Genomic DNA, 17,717 nt, shown 5'->3' on the forward strand with positions numbered 1-17,717 from the left:
ATGTCATGTTTTATAAAAGGTTGGTTTTAAAATGACAGGATCCAACAATATAAAATATGTATTGGACAAACTATTTGTATCTATTTAGGATGTTAAATGATTTATTTTGTACCATCTGGTGGTAGCACTGGTAATGAAACTTTGCAGAATGATTGCAACACAAACTCCCGCTGAATGAATATGCTCACAGCAATGAATACTCCCGACAGATTTTCCATCTGAGAAAGCCAAAACACCATTCACTCATTTAAAAAAAAAGATATTTCAATCCTGAAATTCTCCTTTCAGACTGAAAGTGACAGTGATTTGGTTTTGTCACAAAACATGCACGTCAATAAGACTTTCTGGTGTGCAAGAACTTTAAAGTAGGTTTCTTCCAAACAAAAACATGAATTATTTAATACATAAATAAAGGAAATATATACACATTAATATATAACTACATACTCTGGTGGCAGCGTGTTCCAGTGTAACCAGCCTCACAGTTGCACTGGCCCGTCACGCCGTCGCAGCTGCCGTCTCCGTTCCTGCAGTCACATGTTTCTGCACAGTCCTCCCCCCAATGTCCTGCATCGCAGCCTGCAACACAAAAGTCCCGTTTGAGTGTCACACATGACAAAAAGCGCTAACAAATGCCGTCTAGCGCCGCTACCTTTCCTGCAGTTGTGTCCAGTCCAGCCAGGAGCGCATGTGCACCGCCCGGCCACCGGATCACAGCGAGCGTTATTCTCACACACACACTTCATTTGGCACGCTTGGCCGAAACGTCCACTCGGGCACGCTGCACAATGAAAATACAAAGCATAAATTCTACTAGAACAAACTTCGCCGGTAGAATGTAAGCAGAGCAAGTTCCCACGACTCATTGTTCTGGGATTCACGACTAAATGAGGCTTTCAGATCCAGTGGTTGTTTGAAATTCTATTTGTTCTTCCCAGTGAATTATAATCGGAGGTGGTTTTCAACATCTGGAGGATTTTAGCCAACGCACTGGGAGAAAAACTGTTCCTTTTTCCTATTTTATGTCCAAGATCAAGCACCACTGAACGATTTCCATTTTCACTGTGCTGCCATTCTGCTCAGCCGGTGGACCGTTAAATGCATCGAGCTGTGGAAACCAACACGCACGCTGCGGATACTCACAGTTCTGGCACAATCTGCCCATTAACCCCGAAGGGCAGTTACACGACCCGTTGTGTTTGTCGCACACGCCGCCGTTCTCACAAGCAGGGCAGGTTTCTGTGCACCCTGAACCCCAAAAACCATCGGGGCACACTGTGGAAAGAGGATTCCTACTTTTACCAATTTCATCATATAAAAACAAGTGTGTGGTTGTTGTGGATACTCAAAAGTCCTTCCGCACTCACAGTTCTCACAGCGCTTTCCTGCCGTCCCCGCGGGACACTTGCATCGTCCCGACACTTTGTCACATGGGGAGCCTGTGCAGTTGCAGGGATGGACGCAGCCAGCTCCAAACCTCCCCACTGGACAGTCTGACACAGGACACACAGGAGTCAACATGGGAGGACACAAACATAGCCAGGGGACAACTAGTCCTCTGTCGGGCCACCTACCCTGATCACAGTTTTCTCCGTGACGACCAGGAGGGCATTTTCGTTGGCACGCTCCAGTGACGTGATCACATGACACTCCGAGTGGACAAGAGCACTTTTTCGCACAACCGGCTCCGTAAGTACCCGGCTTGCACTCTAGAGACAGGACAAGTGTTCAGAGGACAGGTCATCATGGTGGGACAACTTGTATACCACGAGAATGGAAACGATCCTCCTGTTCTTAAAATAAGGGGCTCAACAATCTTCAACATTTTTCTGTCTTTATTTAGAAGGGAGATTTTACCCCCTTTACTGATTATATCAGAAAGCAAATTTTGCAAAGCTTTTCTTAAAACAACATCCACCATTGTTGTCTGTGCTGTTGTTGTCTGTGTTGTTGTCTTTGAACAGTAATAGGACCAAAGAACAGAAAGCACCCTGCAGTACACATATGCAAGGTGTGCTGATGAGTCATTGATGATCTTTGTGACAGTGTGCTCACCTTCCTCACAGGTGTTGCCCTGGTAACCCGATTTACAAACACATGTGCCGTGGCGGCGGTGACACTGTAGAGTGTTTTGCTGGACACATTGACACTCGTCAGAGCAGCCGGGACCGAAGGTCCACTTTGGACAAGCTGAGGGACAATAAACAAGGAGAAGATGACTGATGACGGTTTAATTACATATGGATACTCGAGAGTGTAATGCAAGTCTAATTCAGAATCTATCAATCAATTTCCAACATTGTAATTTAAGGGCGAGAGTGTGTTAATGTTGGGACAGTGGGATTTACGCAGGTGGCAGAAGCGTCCGTAGAGTCCAGGATCACACAGACAGGCTCCGTAGGTCCGGTGGCAGCGCCCGTTATTGGCACAATTACACTTCTTATTGCACTGCTTCCCATAGAAGCCCTTAGGACATCCTGCACACAGGAAAGCAGCCCGTAGTAAACTTAAACTAGAGCCCACAGTGGGAGGGGGAAGGATTTCACTGTAAATCAAAAACAAAAAGATGTTGGCTTGGACAAAGCGGATAACTCACCATCCTGACACACGTCTCCGCTGACCCCGGGGGGACACCGGCAGCTCCCAGTGATCGGATCACACGTGGCACCGTTCTTACACTTACTGGGGAATGAGCAGTTTTTACCAAAATATCCCTCGGGGCATGCTGTGAAAAGGAAACATGAAAGGGGTCCATTACTGCCACTCCGTCATTCTGATTTAGTAGTAAGGGTGAAACCCATGGATGTGTATTTGAGTGTCCGTATGCTCCTCACTCTGGTTGCACACGACACCCATCCATCCTGCAGGACAGTCGCAGCCATTTTTCCACGAGTTACATTTTCCTCCATTGGAACAGTCGTCACATGTCAAACTGCAGTCACTGCCAAAGGTATCATCCAAACACACTGGAAACAACAAAGTAATCAATGAAGTGCACACTTCACCCACCTGAGTCGTTACAGTGCAGTTAATGATCGATGTGATTTCCATCATATAATCGTGTCATTTGCTGCCCATTGTGTCTAGCTACGCCATGTAGGCTGAAGTCCCACTCCGCAAATGTGTTTAAACGGATAACTTTTCACAGTTAAATTATTGGTCAGGTCAAAAAAATATACATATATATAAAATGTTCTGCGGTGTCAAACGAGTCCAAGCTGTGGCGACACATAACAGAGCCTTGTACCTCCTGTGACGGGCTGCCAGGACATATAATCCTCAGCATTCCCGGCCAAAAAATCTGTGGTATTACAGTATGTACAGACAGTCTGGGAGCATGAAACACAGTAATTAACCCCCACCATGTGGTCTGTTCCTGCTAGCAGTAAATGAGTCTGTCAGACAGCTTCGCCTCCTGCGAGTCAGGTAATCAGATACAGGTCGCTCTTAATGATAACGAGGGGCTAATGGTTTTGAAGGGGGGGGGGGGGGGACTCACCGAATTTCTCTGCCAGGTTACTCTCGGCCCTCAGCTCCCCATCGTCGTCCTCGTAGTCGTCGTAGCGCTCCAGCGGTTGGTTGTAGTCCTGCATCAAGGTGAGCAGGGGTTGAATGAGGGGCAACTCGATGGCAGCTCCGCTGGACAGGGCTTCAATCGCGTCTTCTAATGCTGCAAGGAAACAGGCGAGAAGAACGTTTGGTACACACTCTATTACACACATGTGTACGGAATATGAGAAGAGGCGCTGTGATTGCCTGTAAACAATACTATATCCTGCTGTTCCCACTCGATCTCCCCATTCCATTAGCAGTCAATGTTGTAAAAATGAATACATTACTACACAACCTCCCTTTACATTTTATTATTTTAGGCATTTGCGTCTTATTCTTCTGGGTCCAACAACTGGAAGTCTGATAGAGATCCAGCCTGACTGCACACTGAGAAGGCGTCATATTACCCTGCTGCCTCTCCTCCACCCATTTACCTTTGCCTTTAAATAAAACAAAAGATAACCCAATTGGCCAATTGTTACACAGTCCCTTAAATACATTTGGATGGGCAAGTAAACTTCTCCCTCCACATTTGACATGTCATTTAAGTTTGGAAAAGCGTTGATGTTAAAATGATAAAAGCTTTTTTACATTGAGGGAATTGTTGTGCTCGTCAGTTGCACTTTATATTCATTCAAGATTTCTCCAAATACCAGATTACCCAACAATGCATCCATGGAATTGTTGTTCTTTTGATGTTTTCGCTAAGGCACCAATATAAATTGATTATTCATTTTGTTTGAAAAACTCTGGTTATTTTCCACTATAAGCTTAGCATATTTATTTGATCAGATACAACAGAGGACCAGAGGTGAGATGCCGATAAATGCACATGTATCATCATTAAAAATGTCCCGTGCCTTTTAAATACCATAGACAGTAGCACAGGAGAAGACAGAAGGACTTGTGTCCCTAGTTTGGACACCACATAAGTTAACCTTCCATGGTGAAAGACATATTTTTGTTTGTTTTTAAATCCTCGGCCATTCATTTATTTATGCCTCGTCTCTGTTATTTGTAAATCACAGAAATGTAATTTGCCTTTAGTTTATCTGAACTGAAAACCAGGAACCACAATAAAACAAATTAAGAAAAGAGCATATGCATTATGTCTTATTGCTGGCATATTCACCCCAAGTGAACAACTTTGTGTACAGGATGTTTTTTTGCAGTGCGGCAACACCAGTTTGGCAGACTTTCCGTTGGCACGTTTCTGCTGTGATTCACACTTGGCCGCTCTATTTAAATGTGGATACTTACGGATACAGGATTGCCGGTCCTCGTCGAGACGGAAACCCCGGCGGCAGAAACACTGAAAGGAACCCGCGCTGTTCTGGCACGTGTGATCACAACCGCCATTAGATGCCAGACACTCGTCTACATCTAAACGACACAGACAACACAGACGCATTACAATTCTGCAACTTTAAGGAGAGACGTTGAGGGAAGCCAAAGCAATTTTCACATGAGCAAGACTCCCTTTACATGTTGAACTTAAACAAAGATGGCATTATGCGCGTTTCTTCGAGTCTGGAACTCTCCCAAATTCAGTCTCATAAAAAAGTGAGCAGCACACAAATTCTGCCTGAAAAGGGTCAAACGTACCATCACAGCTACATCCGTCATTGTCGAGTCTGTATCCTGCCGAGCAGTAACATTCGTAACCCCCGGGGTAGTTGGTGCAGTCCTGCTCACAGCAGGAGCTCTGCTCGCCGCACTCGTCGACGTCTGCCAAACACGACAAGCAGGGACACTAAAAAGGATGAACTGCCTGTAACGATACGCTTACCTGCTCACCGGCAGAAAACATACAAAATCATGTAAACCGTGTACAGGTTTAGCGCTGAAGGCTCAATACAGTTTTCCACCCTCGGACCAACAGAGCATAAAGAGTAATAAAGTCCTACATATCCGAAAAGATGATTTATTAAATGATCGATATAATTGTCTTCAATCTCAGGGCCTGAGTAGATCCCAGTTTTATTTATTTTTGTTATCCGATTGTACCATCATCATCATCATCTGCGCTAACTGAACTTCCCTCTGCCGGGAACGAGTGTCGATGTATTTTACCGAAGTAATGCCTTATAATTTGTTGCATTTTTATTGAGTCAGTGCAAGTACAGCTTCGTACCAGCACATGTTTTGAGGTCGTTGTCTAGCCTGTAACCGTGGTTACAGGAGCAAACAGGCCCACTGGTTGAGTGTTGGCAGTGGTGGGAACAGCCTCCGTTGTTGTTCTCGCAGCTGTTCACGATCTCCATCTCGATTCCTTTAACGAGGCCAAAGTGAGTATCAATACTGTGACATGAACTCAAACCTTATATTTAGTTATTACACATGAGTTGAGTCCTACTGTAACAATGTTTTCCATCAGATCCCAGCTCATAGGCAGCGTTGCACACGCAGGCGTAGGAGCCCAGCGTGTTGCGGCAGCCGTGAGCACAGTCGGCCTCTTTTTCACACTCGTCGACATCTGTGACAAATGGATGTTGAAAACTGAATAAATTTGAGGATTACGGTTTTGCACAGGTTAAAATGTAATAAAATCCACGTTTGCACTTAAAAACCATCTTTGGCAAACTTGGAACTCGGTGTTTGCGGATACCAACAGTGGAAACATTGACAAAGTTGCCATCTTTGGAAAAATATCAGTACCAGACTTGAATCTTAATGAAAGGGATCTTTTGTGCAGTTTTCAAACGTATCAAAACAGTCTTTGTAAGCAAACTGAGTTTAAAACTGTAGCGTGGGACCAGCATGTTTCAGCATTAATCGATGTGAAGTTGGAGTTTTAACCTCTGCAGACTTTTTCCTTCCTCCATGCGCTTTGAAAGTTGAAGTTGTGCCAGAAACTTCTACAGCAGACAGACATTTCCATGTAAACTGGGCCAACTCTACTTTTTTTAAATTTCTCTGCTGCTTCCAATCTTCAAACTTTTGAGTTAACGTGGATGAGAAATTGATCAACTTTGAACTGAACGCCGACTGGGTGAACTTCCTCGGCTGAGAAAAAACAAGCGTGTGAAGATCAAAAGCTCCAGAGCAGCTACTAAATGCGGCAATATTGTTTATTTTCTTCCCTTGATTGACTCCCAGTTGTATAAATAACCATTTTAAATGTCATCAATTTTTGTGAATGGTGAATTTACCTTGGCAGGTTTTCCCGTCTTCTGCCAAGATGTAACCAGCTTTACAGTCACAGTGAGCTTTGCCACCATCGGCCCGACACTCGTGCACACAGCCTCCGTTTTGATCTGCACAAGGATTCTGCACTGCAACAACAAAAACATTCATAGATACAAATAAAAATGGTGTCGGTCGAGTGGGGTTTATTTCTAGTGCTTTAAATGCACACTGCTACTTCACACCTCAACCTCATCTCTTTGTTGTCCTGTCTGCATAGTTATGGTTGTTTGACATGTGTAAGCCTGTCCAGCATCTGGATTGAGAACCTTCAGCTCTGCAAAAATTAGAGGAAGGCTCTAAGCAAACAATTACAAAGTAAAACCATCTGAGACAGTACTTTAAAATGCATAAGTCTAGAATTTACAACCCCCAGAGAGCTGTACTCAACTACATGGGCTTAGAGATCAAATCAGCGTTTAAAAGCGTATAAAACCTGCAAAAACATCAAAATACTAATTTCATGAAAACAAAAACAATGAGGCAGACTGATTCACACACATATCTCATTCCATAAATGACAGCCGATCTTGCCCAAGCACAGACTACCTGTTAGATCATTTAAAAAATGGCACGAGATACCAGAAACCATTTGTTGTTATGATTAAGTCTTCAACATCACACCCACGTAGCCTGCCAAAGTGCTTCTTTACCCAGTCAACATGTTACTCATCTTTTTCGTTGTGTTCTACGCGTTAATGTGTGTCAAGTGTTGGCTGACACCAGTTATACTCACATTTACAATGCTTGCCGTCCTCAGCCAGCACATAGTTTGCCTTACAGCGACAGCGGAAATGAGCGGCAGACTGCTGCATGCAGTAGTGTTCACATCCTCCATTGCTGACGGCACACGAATGAACAGCTGAGCAAAAAAATAAAGAAACTTTAGAAATGTGACAAAAGGCCAGAAGGAACAACTTTTTCTGACTTTCTTTTTGACTGCAGTGGCACATCCACAGGAGTGTTTCTCAGAGGTCGTGACCACTGTACTGACATTCTTACAATCAGCGAGCACCTCAGAGAATTGCTTTGCGCTAAGCCACAAAAGATCCATCCCCACAGAGAGCCAAAAATCACAGAGACGTGACCTCTGTCCACTGATGAGATTGAGGGCAGAGCCGGCTCAATCATCTTCCCTCCGTCTGCGTCTCTGTTTTCGCAGCAGCAGACAAACCTGGACTCGACCCCTGGAGGGGGTCGAACAGCCGGCCGCTCTCAAAGCCGGTGTTTTTCATACTAGAAAAGGCAGGAGTCAAGATCCATCCGTCACAAGCACACGTCAACCGGCAAGGAGCTTTCCAGCTCAAATATTATTCCGCCACACGCTAAGTGTCTGGGATCCCTCCGAGCCGCGCTGGCAAATCAAGAGCTGGATAAGACAGGCAGACGTTAGATTGAATTTAATTGATTTCAGGACATCTGCTCTTCTTTGTCCACCTATGACTCTATGCTCCCGACGGGTATGTGCTGTCATTCGTCTCATTTGTCCAGTGTGCGAGTGGTCCTGTTGTGCACGGTGCAAGCAAATCACTGTCCTTATACAAAGTGAATAAAAGTAAGATTTCAGAGCTGATTTTAAACATGCACACATTAAGCAGCCTGCCTTCTGCACTGTTTGCAAAGAGATGTTTCACCTGGGAGTCTGTCCAGATGTGCACCATGATTATTGGTGCAATCAGTCATTTCTTCATGCAACAGCTGTCGCAAAAGGGCCTCGCAGGGACAGTTAGGTCCCAGCAACGGTGTCTCCTCTATGAGACAACGAAGAGACTTTGCATTACGAAGCCAAGAAACACATAATGAGTTCCACTCTAAATGTTGGGACACTTGTATACATTCCTGACTGCAGAAAGTGGTGCCAGGTTTACACTATTTTTCTCCATCAGCTATTTCTAAAAAGAAATCAATTTCTGATGTATCTGGCATGTCAAAAACAACAAACAGGTACTGCGTGAACTCCGCGCAGGTCAAGAGTGACGGGATAACAAGGAGATTTATGTGAAGCTTATGCGAGTGTTGGAATAACACTCAAGCAGAAGGAACGGAAACCACAGCCAACTATGCCGATCAATCAACACAGTTTTCTCTATTCTCTCTATTCTTTTCTCTATTCTCTCTGGTGCTTTGTTTAATTATGTGAACCTATGCGATGTGTAAGTGGTGAATGTGTTGTGTATGGAAATGCATTTATTCTGCTTCCTCCTTTGTAACTCATCTGACAGGGATCTCTCCTCGGAGGCGCTCCCTAAAGTGTGGGGGGAGTTTTAACGGATCCCCCAAATTTTGTCACATTCTATCAACCGTGCAAACCGCACTGACTGTGACTCAGTGTGGTTTTACCAGCAAAAGTTATTTGAATCATCTCCCAATGGAGCTTTTGTCGGAATCAAAGGGCTCATCTTCCGCAACATGAAGAATGTGGTTTACATGATTAATTGCCCATCTAAAAAAAGCATATGTGGCTAAACCTTAATGATATAACAAATAAAATAACACCAAGTAAAGACTTGCTCCTCTGAGACAGGGATTCATTGTTCAAATGGGACCAACAAAGGGGAAACTTTCAGGCCATAATACTCTGATTAAAAGATGGATGAAACCTCAAATCAAGCTGCGATTGGAACATTTCATCGTGGTGTGCCAACAAATGTGGAGGACATCAGCTGGCGCAATGTGAGCACAGTGAGCGTTTCTTACCCAGGCAGGTGCGGCCGTCCACGTGCAAGCGAGAGCCTGGGTGGCATTCACAGTAATACGAGCCCCTGGTGTTCACACATCTGTGCTGGCAGCCTCCATTATGTACCTGGCACTCATCAATATCTTTACAGAAGGTGCGGGGGGAAAAAAGACACAGAGAGAATGGAGATGAATTAGTGCAATTTGACTAAATCCTTATGAGAGAAAAAAATGGTCCTAAGAATAATGACCAGATGAGCTGCCAAGCTCGAGGAGGAATTAAACACAGGTTTTTAGGGAAGGATGTTCTCCGAGAGGGAAGGAGATGATGAATGGGAAAGTATTATGCTAGTGCAATGCAGCTCAAACAAACAAATCCTCCCATGTGGGAACAACTACTGAACATTTAGACCTAAATTGAAATTCCTTTGCTTCTTGTCAATCCCTTGGGTGCAGCAAACGTATGGAAGCTTAAATCAGAGGATGCAAAACATACACATTCCTCTTCGCCGTGCCTTGAGATTATAAACAAATAAAAGTGTGTCTGGGAAAGTGACGGCGAGGGAAACATTACTGCTTTTCCATGTGACCAGATTTAAGATGAAACTGGACGTGTTCAACATTTCCTATTTCAAGGGTCAAAGACTAATACATTGTTTTCAGAGTTCCACAGCAGACCCCCTGTGAGAGGAGCTGATTTATGAAGTACTAATATGTTTGGACTTCTTCTAACAACCCTCTCTGCTGCCACAGTTATCGGGAGAATTAAGACATGAGGTCTAACCCGCCTCACCTCCTGCCCACTGACAAGTTACCAGAAATGTTGCTGGCTGATGAAAATGTGATAGAACATATTAAAAAAGGTGAGCGTGAATGTACTTTGGCTGCTTTGTTTAAAAACGGCCAACACGTCATAAAAGACTATTAGTCATTGCAGAGTTAAATGTTCAATGTGCTCCACTCCAGACAACTAATTTCAGCTAGAAACTATTTCCAGAAGGATTATTATTATTATTAATTGTCTTTTTCCTTTATATTTGTCCCCCTACAGAGAATATATTTGTCTTTAGGCACTCTTGCAACAGGTCAGTATGAAAACAAATAATTTATTCATTAAATACATTCATTAAATTGCCAATCCCTTAAAAAACAAATCCACATTCTTGTACCCTCTGTGGGAGGAATCATTTGCAAATAAATACATGTATTCAGTCGCCTTCACATCTTGCCTCTCAGAGATGGTTTCCCCCCCCAAGGTCCAAAGACAAGCCAGTTAGGAGGAGCAAGTATACATTGCCAACAGATATGAATACAAGTGCAAAATATTTTCTTTCTACAGGCGTCAGCCTTGTGATGGACAGGTATGGTGAGCGCTGCCTCCGACCCGATGTGAGCCGGGACAGAAACCCTACTCAGAATAAACAGGTGTCCATAGACAACGGATGGATACATGCAGGTTGCTGCTGCATTTTCTTTCCTAAATCATTTTAGTTAAATGGCCTTTTAAGTTTAAGATATAGCAAACAAAAAACTTTTATATGTGAAAACAATCAGCAGATACGGCCCATAAATCAGGTCTTTAGAAGACCCGAAGGGCGGAAATGAGCTTCTAAACGTTCCTCTTCTTCATCTCTCTGCTGCCAAGCTCCTCTTGTCCAGGAAAGCTGGCAGAAGGAGTCCTTTTCGGGGTTTTTTCCATCACCGCTGCATGCCATCCTTTGGTTTGGTTTTTCATGAAATGGGTCCAGCTCAGTGGAGCTGCAGTTTTCCTGTTGACTGCAGCGCATGGTGAGTGAAGACCCTCCGGCCGGGTTTCCACTTCCAGAACTTGATCCACCTCAAACTGAGAGCCAAAGCCTCCGCAGACATTGGCTTTTACTGAAGGAACAGCAATTATCCGCCCGCAGCCACCTACAGCACGGTGCCTGCTTCATGCAGAACTATTTTAGTCCATATCCGAAAGGTGATTTTTTTTTTTAATTTGTTTGCCAAAGATGAATTCTTTTTGAGCAGCCTTGATTTAAGTCCAAGACTGACATCTAAGTAGGACAGCAGATCAGAGGGATTATCATCAATATGGTAATAATAAATGTTGAACATGTTTCATCTTGTGCATATATCCCAGAGTGCTGTAGGCCTGCCAAACATGAAAATAAATATTTCGTCAAAATAACATTGACATAATCTGTCGGGAGTGTAATTGGTTTCTAGCGCTGTTTGTGTAAGCGTCTCTCATGATTCATAATCCATGTTCTCATGTGCTAATCTTTGTTGGTAAAGCAATCATCCCCTAGTCTGATCAGACAAAGTAATCTGGGCGGTTAATCATCAGTGGGGCTGTCAAGGCTAAACTATGAACAAACATGCTCTGACTACAGTAAATAAGGCCTTTCTTATGAATCTAAACCTTTTATGTATAAAAATGATGTGTGATCAATAATCAAAAATCTATGATCCTTTGTGAAATTAACTTTTTACATTTTTTAAAAGAGTAAAATCATCAAATGCCATTGCTCATTTCAATGATTAACAGTTACGTTATTTCATTTTACATCCTATTCCTCTCGAGAAAGGACCCAGAGTGGAAGCATTAAACGCCGCTGTCAAACGTTCCATCTGCAGTTGACTGTGAAATGATCACTTACTTGAAGCAGCGTAGCCACGGCCGTAGCCATGGTATCCATGGTGACAGTACGGTCTATAACAAATCCTTCTATAGTAATTCTGCGGATAGTTTGCAGCAGATGTCAGACATGCCATCACTTCAACTAAAACCCAAACATAAATACCACATCCTGATGACAAAGCCATCGTGGAAAGGGAAACTGAAAGCCTCACTGTAAAAAAATAAAACCTAATTAAAGTACAATAGCTACAAATAGTGGAATGAATGACTGGTTCCACAAGTGCTAAATCCTGGTTTGTTGTAATATTGCAACTACTTTCGATTCACTCCTGTTTTTTCTCGTCCTTCCTCCACCCCCTCTCACTTTTACCCTCCCATATACTAAAACTAAATTAAACGGTCCTCCTCTTTCTCCCCTTCCCTCAAGACTTCCCTCTCACCCCCCAGTCTAAACTATTACAATAAACACAGATCCATTCTTGCATAAATACAAATTCATAATTCTGCATTTTACTAAACAACCTTTTTCTTTTCCTTATTGACGTACTACATTTGTATTATGGGCAGATGTATTTTTCAAATGAAATGTAACAAAGATGTAGGAGTGCACATAATTTTATTGAAGAATAAGAAGAGACTTAAGGATATCCTCTGTATATTGTTCTTTTTACACATAAAGAAAAAATCTCACTAAAAGCCAATGAGATTAGTGCCAGACGTCAAATCCAGTATTTATAAGCCAAACAGCTGAGAAAGGAACGAGCCTTGCTGTGAAATTCACTGTTCAGGAGCTAAGCGCTATGCACTCTCATCTGGTGCCAACACACACACAAACACAGAAGCAGGACCATGACGGAACTTTATAGACCTCATAAAGGGCCAAGCATGTTTATGGTCAGCATCACCTCGCTGATTTGAACAGAAATGGACCTTAAGAGACCTCTGCGGGATAAAATGACTGCAAGCTTCCTTTCTTATGACCGGTCTTCTTAGAAATGCAAACATAAAGTTTCTGTAACATACACCTGTGCAGTCATTGCCTCACGCCACAAGAATCTCAGAAGAACTCTAGCTTAGACAGAAACAGATTGTCTTTGTCACACCACACGCCAACAGTCACAACTCGTCTGGACGCATCAACACACATAAAATGCCACTTTGTGCACACTTCAGAATCATGTGGACAATGATACCAGGCAGTGGGGGGGAAGGAATGCAGTTTGCTACGATAAATTAATTGCAATGAAAGAAATACCCTAAAGAGACCCGAGGAACAGATCAATAAATTCTGATCTCAGAGTTTAATACCTGCTGGTTTTAAAAAGAAGCAACTCACACACCCTTATTGCAGAGCATAGGCAAACCATAACTTTCCAAGTTCACGCTCTTATTTTTTTGAGCAAAGTTAATTTGACACAATGGCTAAAGTGTTGACACTGCTGCCCTGCACACAACGGGACAGCAGTTTGTATCAATACTAATGCAACATTTTTTAAACTCCAAAATAAAATGGAAAATAAGCAGGAATTAAAAACTAGAAAACCGTTGCATTGGTCGCATTGGTTAGTTTCTGTCTTTGCCGGCTGCATTAACATATTAAAATCCCACAGCAGATGTCTTTTATCAAAAATATTATAGCGTCTTGGCAGGGAAAGGATTCCCCCACAGTGCCAGTGCGGTTTGGTAGGATGCGACTCTCCCCAAGCATTTACTTTGAGGAGCTAAATGAATGGATCTTGTCTCTCATTTGGACTCATGCAGACTTGGACTCTGCAGCGCTCGCAGCTTCAGGCGATCCTGCAGAAGGAAACCTGATCGCTTTCTGCAGACCCAGTGCCACACATGCAGCGCTTACTTAAACACCTACTGCATTCATCCAGCGTCATTTACCTCTGCTAATACTCCTGCCAATTACAGACAATTAGGACATTAATGCTGCGGGTAGCTCATTTCTTCTAAAATACACTAGTAGCGGAGGGCAGAGAGCTATGAAAGCCAGCTGTGACAACGCTCCCATCACCGCTCCTAATAACCGTGACCTGGATCAGATCTTTCACTGGTTACTCCAGCAGACACTCCAACGCCTCTCCTCTGGGCTTGGAAGAATTACTATTCGGATTCTGAGATTACCACATCAAGCTACGGCAGTGGGAACATTTTGGGGAAGAAGCTTAGTTTTGGTGAAGTATGGTTCAGAGATGCTCTGCAATCATTTTCAGCCATACAACATTAGGAGGAGACATTCGTTTATCCTCTACAATGTACAAAAGTAAAGAAGATCTGGTCCTGTGGTTCATTTGGGTTAAAATGACATGGTTTTGATGTTAAATGCTTTCAGAATGTGCATTCACTGAGCCACACATAAACATGGAAACGCGAACTCCATAAATACGTGTAAAGGAATACAGAATGACAAAAAAACTGACTGAAGTAAAGAAACTGATCCTCTTTATTTGCTGGGTGAATACAAGTGGGGTTTTTTTTTAAATGAAAAGGTTGTTCAAGATAATGTATACTGTTTGACTAAGAATATGATTCTACAGCTCAGAAACAAAGTTCAGCTAAGCTTACGGGAGTACTACCAGTTTTGCAGTCATAAACTAAAGTATTCAACACATTTAAGGATTTATGGTGGCGCAAGATGGAAAGTTGAAGGATCAGCAAATTTCTGAACGCGAGGAGAACATAAATGTCTGAATCCATCCAATGGATGTCGTGACGCTACACACTCCTCGAAGCAAGAATGTCTGAACCAAGTTTTAACCACTAACTGTTACAGTATGTCGGTCCTGGACTAAAGTCAATGGCAGTGCAATATGTAGAGCCACACTGCTTGCACAAAAAGTCAAAAGGATTTAACAGTATAGTGACGGTTGGGAAGAGTAAAAACACAAAGCTGGTGAGGTTATTTCGGATGAGCAATGCTGACAAAACCAAATGTAACGTCTGCTTGTTTTCAGCGTAGTAACGAGGACTCGATCATTGAGCAGAAAAACATACATAACATTGATGAGCTGTAAAGTGTGATAACGGTTTACAACCAGACAAACAAAGTAGAGGGCTCACCTTGACAGCTCTTGCCATCTTCATTGAGTTTTTGTCCTGCAGGGCACCTGCAGTAGTAACTTCCGATGGTGTTACAGCACAGAGCCTCACACGCTCCATTGGTCTCCTCACATTCATTGACATCTGAGCGGGAAAAACAAAAAAACAAATGCAGAAATGGTCACAAGCAGAAAGCATTTCTGATTGGAACAAATAACTACAGTAAAACAGTCAAACATGTTTAATGAAATTAGTGTTTTTGCTTTGAACATGTGGAAAGTGTCTGGCAAAGCATAAGAATGACTGTGGGGAAGGTTTTTCTCCCTTTCCATCCTTTACGGTTTGTCTACTTAGTACAAACTTCCACAAAAAAGGAAACTACAGTACATCCAAAAACAGAATCAAGACTTGTAATTAAGGAAAAAAGAAAAAGAAAAAAAAGGTAGTATTTACATATTGCCCTTGTCACCTCTAACTTCCTCCAACATGAACAATAACAACTGGCATTCATCGATCATGCACAAGGTCAAAAACACTGGAACATATTTCCATCAGCTAAATATCCGGCCGAAGCGGTTTTCCTCCAGTTCCCAAACTACACAGTGACTCATTTCAGATGCAGGTACTGACATTTCACCACATTCCATCATTTGAGCTGCAGAGCCTGTGCACAATGCGAAGATACTTGAAAGTGAGAGGAGTTCCTCTGGTGGTTTGAATGTTAAATTCTGCTCACATGGCGGGGATAAAGGTCACAGCGTAGTTTTACACTTGATGACATTGGAGGGTTTGATTTGCCATCCAGAAGGAATCTTGGATTGAAAACTGAAAATTAGGAGGGAGCTTACCTTGGCAGTAAGAGCATGTAAACTTTCTCCATGTCCATAAAAGACGAGTTACTTTGTGGAGAAAGGGTCCGAATGCAAAGAAAAAAAAAGGCAATTTTGGTGCATTGCAATACCGGCGTTAAAACAGCATTTTAAATGATTTCCCTCTCGGTTTGCATCATCCGGAATGTGGAAGTTCTTTTTATTGCCAAATGTTTCAACTCTACTAAAAACCAAATTACATGCAATATGTCATTTTACCTTAAAAACTAAAGAATGCATTTGATTATACTAATAAATAAAACTCCTGATAAATGTACTACTCCTGTACTCCTCCGGGTACACCACAAGATCTTGATTTAATGAGTTTGGGTGAGAAAGACTTTTAGTACCATTCATTCAACTTCATAAATAAGTACAACAATAACAGCAGCTTTGAAGAAAAATGATGCAGCAGAAGCAGACTAGAGCAGACAAGTGATGCTGACCTGAAGATTAGAGAAGGCGATCCTGTGCAGAGATGTGCATTACGAGAGCGTTTGTGTTCCTCCCTGAGGCGCAGGGGAATTGTTGTGCTCATGCATTTCTGCTCAATAAGCAGAGAGGAATGTTGAACCGCTACAGGTAAGAATACTAAACAGCACTGGAAACTACAGCGGATCAACGAAGTAGCACGTTTTGATTAAGGACTGGAGTTTAGTCTTTTTCAAAAGTGCAGAAGTAACTTTAAAAAAAAAAAAAAAAAATGAACTTTAGTTTCCTGCTTTAAAAATGCTTCCGTTGTATTCCTGTCTTTACAATAAGTACCATATCGGATATCAATAAATACCAAAGAAACACCAGAGCATTGTGTTTGCTGCACGGAGAAGTAAACGCTAAATACAAGCCATTTTCAAAACAAACTTTCCCAGACATGATTATATGTCCTCTGAATGTTAAACTCAATGACCTCTGAGGAGACGAGTGCGTCTCGGGGGTCATACGAGAGGCTACACCTGACCCCAGGGGGCATTTCAATTTGTGTCACCCTCACTCATCCATCCATCCATCCATCCATCGGCCAGCCGAGCTGAACCTCCAGCAGGGTGATCAGACACATCTAAATAGGAACGCGATAAGAGCAGTTCCCTCCTCCAGAAAAAACAAGCACGTCTTAAGATCAACACGCTTCCCCCGAACATCAGATCACCGAGGTTCTTGCTCCGTGAACTGAGCCCGCGGGGGCTCCGCGCACACAGTCTTCAAAAAAAGAGATCAGAAGCCTGAACCATTGTAGTGTGTCCGTTGCCCCAAGTTATGCACCAGGTCAGGGTCAAAAGGCCAACACTCAGGGTCAAACCCAAGAGGGGAGAACCGCACGCGACCGTCTCTTAATATGTGCGGCACAGGAGTCCTTTTGGCAACAAAAGTTAGGATTCCTTGCTAAAACATTGTTCAGATTGCAGTTAAAACAACACGGTTAGCCTGGCATGAAGGCTCCAAAGAGTTGGGTGAGCTTTGGAGGTGCTAAACTATTAAGTCAATAAAACGCCAAAATATAGTGATAAACGGCCATCACAAGCACTTAAAGCATTTTGGTGAATATGTTAAAATCGTAAATGTGGAAGGTATAGTTAGTGGTTGCGCGTTAGGGTTTCCGTTGGTACCAAAAACTCCTCACATCATTTTGAACCAAAATAAAAACATTTGACACAAAACATTAACATGGAGGAAAAGTAGAGATGCAGATTCACACAGAAAATGGCACAGTTCACCGGGTGGGGCGGTTGTTTAGGCATGCTTACTAAATTGATCAAAAAAAGTTA

At 42.8% G+C, this 17,717-nt stretch overlaps 1 protein-coding gene across 3 annotated transcripts in view; it reads right to left on the reverse strand.

Annotated features, from left to right (window-relative positions):
- The window catches only part of megf6b (multiple EGF-like-domains 6b), a 45,466-nt gene that overhangs the window by 7,038 nt on the left and 20,711 nt on the right, over positions 1-17,717 (reverse strand). Inside the window, exons 5-22 of one of the 3 annotated variants that reach the window (XM_040204278.2) lie at positions 15,107-15,229; positions 9,436-9,558; positions 7,475-7,600; positions 6,705-6,827; positions 5,909-6,028; positions 5,687-5,824; positions 5,158-5,280; positions 4,813-4,935; positions 3,500-3,670; positions 2,835-2,966; positions 2,597-2,725; positions 2,349-2,477; positions 2,056-2,190; positions 1,575-1,709; positions 1,368-1,493; positions 1,144-1,275; positions 653-781; positions 448-579 (exon numbers count right to left, since the gene is read on the reverse strand). In XM_040204278.2, coding sequence (XP_040060212.2) covers positions 448-579; positions 653-781; positions 1,144-1,275; positions 1,368-1,493; positions 1,575-1,709; positions 2,056-2,190; positions 2,349-2,477; positions 2,597-2,725; positions 2,835-2,966; positions 3,500-3,670; positions 4,813-4,935; positions 5,158-5,280; positions 5,687-5,824; positions 5,909-6,028; positions 6,705-6,827; positions 7,475-7,600; positions 9,436-9,558; positions 15,107-15,229 — 2,349 coding nt within the window. Of the gene's footprint in view, positions 1-447; positions 580-652; positions 782-1,143; positions 1,276-1,367; positions 1,494-1,574; positions 1,710-2,055; positions 2,191-2,348; positions 2,478-2,596; positions 2,726-2,834; positions 2,967-3,499; positions 3,671-4,812; positions 4,936-5,157; positions 5,281-5,686; positions 5,825-5,908; positions 6,029-6,704; positions 6,828-7,474; positions 7,601-9,435; positions 9,559-12,059; positions 12,364-15,106; positions 15,230-17,717 lie in introns of those variants that run through there. The other 2 variants (XM_040204279.2, XM_078091867.1) reach the window with 2 other exon arrangements.

Source organism: Gasterosteus aculeatus, chromosome 17 (genome assembly GCF_964276395.1).
Source record: "Gasterosteus aculeatus chromosome 17, fGasAcu3.hap1.1, whole genome shotgun sequence".
NCBI lineage: Eukaryota > Metazoa > Chordata > Actinopteri > Perciformes > Gasterosteidae > Gasterosteus > Gasterosteus aculeatus.